The sequence below is a fragment of the Cucurbita moschata genome, unplaced genomic scaffold (assembly GCF_002738365.1).
Source record: "Cucurbita moschata cultivar Rifu unplaced genomic scaffold, Cmos_1.0 Cmo_Scf00002, whole genome shotgun sequence".
In the NCBI taxonomy this organism is placed as follows: domain Eukaryota; kingdom Viridiplantae; phylum Streptophyta; class Magnoliopsida; order Cucurbitales; family Cucurbitaceae; genus Cucurbita; species Cucurbita moschata.
Window position 1 is genome coordinate 4,327,448 of NW_019268518.1, and position 4,545 is coordinate 4,331,992.

Genomic DNA, 4,545 nt, shown 5'->3' on the forward strand with positions numbered 1-4,545 from the left:
GGGGGGGGGGGGTAGATTGTGAGATCCCACATCGATTAGAGAGGAGAACGAAACATTTTTTATAAGAATGTGGAAACCATTCTCTAATGGACGTGTTTTAAAAATCTTGAGGAGAACCTAAAAATGAAAGCTTAAAGATCGAAAGAGACAATCTCAGACAAACATACTCGATTGACTTTAGGAAACTTCTGGGAAGATGTCGGTTTCAGAAGTGCTCATAGAAATAAAAGCTTTGATAGGGTGAAAAGTAGTTCAATTGTGATAATGAAAATGGCAATTTCTTGGTAAGCACCAAATGGCAGGTTGTTCAAGGCCATAACCAAAATTTCCAGCCCTGCCAGTACGTTGGACGACGTTCGAGAAAATTAAGAATAATTTGGATCCAATGTCCAATATTCTGTCCATTGACTCCCAATAGAGTTAAGAATTTCCTGGCGCCAACGCCCATCCATTCCCTCCCTTGGTTTCATTTCAAATTTCTCTATAAAATCTGCTGTTCTAACCCAAACAACCATAAAACATGTCTCCTATTATTAGCATTAACGACTTGCTCCGCATCTTCAACAAGCTCGACAAGAACCGCGATGGCCTCATTTGTCTACACGAGCTCAACTGGCTCCTCGACACGATCGGCGTCGAGCTAACCATGGAGGACTTGCACTCATTTCTAGAGAAACCAAGCCTCGACTTCAACGAGTTCTTGTTCTTTTATGAATCGATATCGAAGCAAAACAAAGGCGAGTGCAAGGGAGGTGTGAGCGATGTCAACGCAAGAGAGGAAGATGTCGACGTTGTATATATGGCGTTTAAAGTGTTCGATATGAACGATGATGGCTTCATTTCTTGTGAGGAGCTACAACTTGTGTTGTCAAGACTAGAGCTTTGGGATGTAAACACAACTGATACTGATTGTAAAAGTATGATCCGCGCTTATGATACCAATTTGGATGGGATGCTTGATTTCGAGGAGTTTAAGAATATGATGTCGTTGAGAAGTTCTTGATTCACTTTCAACTCGTAATGTTGCTTTGTTTGAAAAGCGGTGTGTTTCGTGTCTAAGTTATTTCATAAGAAATTTTTTTCTTTTGTCACATGTTGATAAACACGGTTGAAATTTATAGTGCAACTTCCACCTACTTGATTCACTCGGTAGTTCTTCTCAATGATAACGTCCCACAGTTATAAGTAATGACTAACGTATTCAATTTTAAAGTATAATTTGATCCGAAATTGCTAATTATTTGATTATGGAATTAATTTAACTTAATCAAACTCATTGGGTTTGAAATTAGAGTGTAATTTTAGAGAAATTTGAGTTTGAATTTAGAGTTGAGAGTTTGGCAACGGTGTTGTTGGTTTAAAATGAGGATAAGAAAACCGTAAGCTCCACGCTCGCGCCACACGATTTTTCTTCTTCTTCTTCGGTCAATGCCCAGTCGTCGCCGTCTCCCTTCTGCCTCGCTGTCAGTTTGTGCGCCGTCGCTCCCAGCCGCCCTTCGAGCAGCAACTATCGCGTCATCCACCTCGTTTGCTACCTTCCAGATCTGACCAATACGATTCTCTCTTGCATTTCCGGCGAGGTATTGTTCCGACAAAACAATATCCACGACGTTTGGACCTTTGATCTACGGATTGGAGCCTATTCGAGGTCGAACAACACTATTTCGCGAGGATTTCTTGGGTAAAGTTACTCTAAATCCAATCGAACCCTAATCTAATTCGTAGAATGTGTTTTTTTTTTTTTTTTTTTTTTTTTTTTTTTTTTTTTTTTTTTTTTTTTTTTTTTTTTTTTTTTTTTTTTTTTTTTTTTTTTTTTTTTTTTTTTTTTTTTTTTTTTTTTTTTTTTTTTTTTTTTTTTTTTTTTTTTTTTTTTTTTTTTTTTTTTTTTTTTTTTTTTTTTTTTTTTTTTTTTTTTTTTTTTTTTTTTTTTTTTTTTTGCATTTGAAACTGTTTTGTGCATAGTCTTGAACGGATTCGTTTAGTCCTTGAAATTGCTATTAATCTTTTGGATGTTAATATCTTGTTTAGGATTTAAGATTAAGACAAAAACCCACCGAAGTTGAAAAACATTAGAAAATGCATCTAAGATGTAGCCGCAACCATGCCTAATCGGTAGAATATGCTGCGGTTAGCGCTCTCATTTTCAACTATCAGTAGTCGAGAGCCATTTTCAACACTAAGTCTATTAAATTGATGCCCCAAAATTTCTAATTCCTTTCGGTCCTTAAGAATTAATCTTCCAGGTTCTAAATTTCTTGATTGTTTGATTTTTAGTCTTAAGCTTGAATGTCTAGACCTGCCTAGAGTAGTAATCAATTAAAGTAACTTGAACCTCTCAATGAAGGTGCCTTTGCTGGACACAAATTTGAGAATTTGAGCCTTTAGACTGTCCAAAGACAATGTTCACAGAAATTATAAGGCTCCTAGAGCCTTAAGACTTAACCAGCCCCTGTTTCTCAAGTTCTTGTAGACCTTTTTCACTGTTGTGAGGGTTTTCTATGCCAAAATTCTATTTCATTAACTTCATTCTTTTGTGCTACACAATAGTGTGCTGGAAAAGAAATGTTCTTAATAATGGTACACCCATTCTTATTTTTTCCATTGAACGGAGTCCTCCCTCCCTTATCTAGTTTGAAACTTCCTTTACTGCCAGAGAAGGAACAACCTTGACCATCAAGCATTCCCATTAAAATCTAATTTCTTCTTAACCTTGGAACATGTCTAACATCTCTAAGTAGTATGTGAGATCCCACATTGGTTGGAGAGAGGACGAAGCATTCATCGCAAGAATGTGGAAACCTCTCCCTAGTAGACACGTTTTAAAACCAGATACGTAATGCGCTGTTACGTAGTATGTCTCTATTGTCTTGGAGTTCTAAATACCACTGAGTCTGTTCCAATCACTTTACACTCATGATTGTCTCCCACGAACACTGATCCACCATCCCATGATTTGTCTTTAGAGGATGTCATATGAAAGGGTACACCGAGTCCAAGACCGAAGTCTTCCCTCTTTCCAGTATCCTGCTCAGTAGCTTTCTCCCCATATGAAAGGTAACTCGATTCCATCCTCCCTAATAGAGACATCTCCTTTCCCATGTTCCTTTGTTGTTCTTAATTCTCTTTTGTAGGGAATTTTTGTTCTCTATGGGCAGTTTCTCTTGAAGTGCCCTTCATTTTGGCAAATGAAGCACCTTAGAACATTTGTTTCCTTCTGAAAACATTGCCCCTTTACGAACTTCCCTTTTCTTGGATTATACCATTTTCTTTTGTAAACGAGGATTCAGCATCTCCATTTCCCTTTGTTTCAGATTTCAACTCTTAACTGCTTGCATCTCAAAGCTGTAATAACAGTGTCGTTATTGAGTGCATCGCTTCCATATTTGAAGACCGATTTCACATTGCTAGAACTATCAGGCAATGATTTGAGAATTGCTGCTTCACTTTCCTCTCCTAGTTACTCCCCAGTTTGGGGCAATATCTCAGAACTTTGGATTTAGTTATGTTCGTAGTTTGTACGAAAGCATGATATAAAAAGCATGTAATAGAAATTTGAGCCTAAACTAAGTTGATCCGATTCATGAAAAAGCATGTCGAAGTTATATGATGCATGTTTTCCAAGAAATAAATTGTTAGAGCGCTATATATGTTGAACATTATTTAGTACGATAGAAAGCATGTTATAAGAAACTTATTATCAAGATTTGGGCATGGGATGATCTAAGACGATATATGTTGAACATTATTATGTATGTTTTCTAAGAAAAGTACGAACTAAACTATGAACGGTATGGATATGAAATTATGACTAGGTATCCATGTTTAGGTCGCCTATGTATGTTTCTATTATATATGTATGTGATTGTAGCGGTTATATGGGGATGATTAAAGATTCGCCAACTAGTCTTAATCATAAACCTGACTTGATTGTCAGGGGTCTGAAAAAATATAGAACAAACTTATGATATATGATTGTATTATGTGGGGCTATTTATGAAGTTTGCAAGTTAGCTTTTCTTTAGTGAACCTGTCACGAGGCGACAGAGGTCCACAGTTGTAACTTAGAATTGGTCGATAGGATCAAGAATCAAGAATTTGAACTAGTTTTTGTTGGATGAAAGTGTCCCACATCAGTTAATTTAGAGAATGGTCATGGTTTTATAAACAAAAAATACTCTCTCCATCAGGCCACTTCCCGTTCAACTTGAAAAAGGGTATTAAAATCCTTGCGACAAATGTCAGATGATGTCATTTTCCTTTTTATTTTTCTTTTTTTTCTTTTACTTAATGTTTTATTTTATCCCATAATTTTGTATAATTGAAGAAATTAATATTTCCTAACTAGCTTGATGAGAATAATATTAAATAACAATAACAATTAATTAATATTAAGAATGGCAAACTAGATCAGTGAAGTTGGAAGTGATGTGGCTGAAGATTTTTGTTTCTATTTTTCAAAATTCAATAATTTAGTATTGTTTAATCATTGTCCTCCAAACTTGCTTCATTTAGTAATTAATCATAATCATAATTTTTTTACTTCCA

The 4,545-nt window shown here is 35.7% G+C and overlaps 1 protein-coding gene and 1 long non-coding RNA gene across 2 annotated transcripts; both read left to right on the forward strand.

The window, feature by feature from the left end:
* The first annotated feature begins 308 nt into the window (after positions 1 to 308).
* LOC111460440 (probable calcium-binding protein CML44) lies at positions 309 to 1,083 on the forward strand. The gene has a single exon (XM_023103716.1). The coding sequence runs from the start codon at positions 521 to 523 to the stop codon at positions 1,001 to 1,003; it is 483 nt and encodes a 160-aa protein (XP_022959484.1). The 5' UTR covers positions 309 to 520; the 3' UTR covers positions 1,004 to 1,083.
* Positions 1,084 to 1,350: 267 nt separating this feature from the next.
* LOC111460449 lies at positions 1,351 to 4,021 on the forward strand. Its single transcript, XR_002713421.1, has 2 exons — positions 1,351 to 1,681; positions 2,964 to 4,021. It is a non-coding gene; the product is annotated as an uncharacterized LOC111460449 (long non-coding RNA).
* Positions 4,022 to 4,545: the final 524 nt, after the last annotated feature.

Excerpts from the sequence above, each read along its gene's own strand:
- LOC111460440 (XM_023103716.1), top strand. The coding sequence starts at position 521 with ATGTCTCCTATTATTAGCATTAACGACTTGCTCCGCATCTTCAACAAG.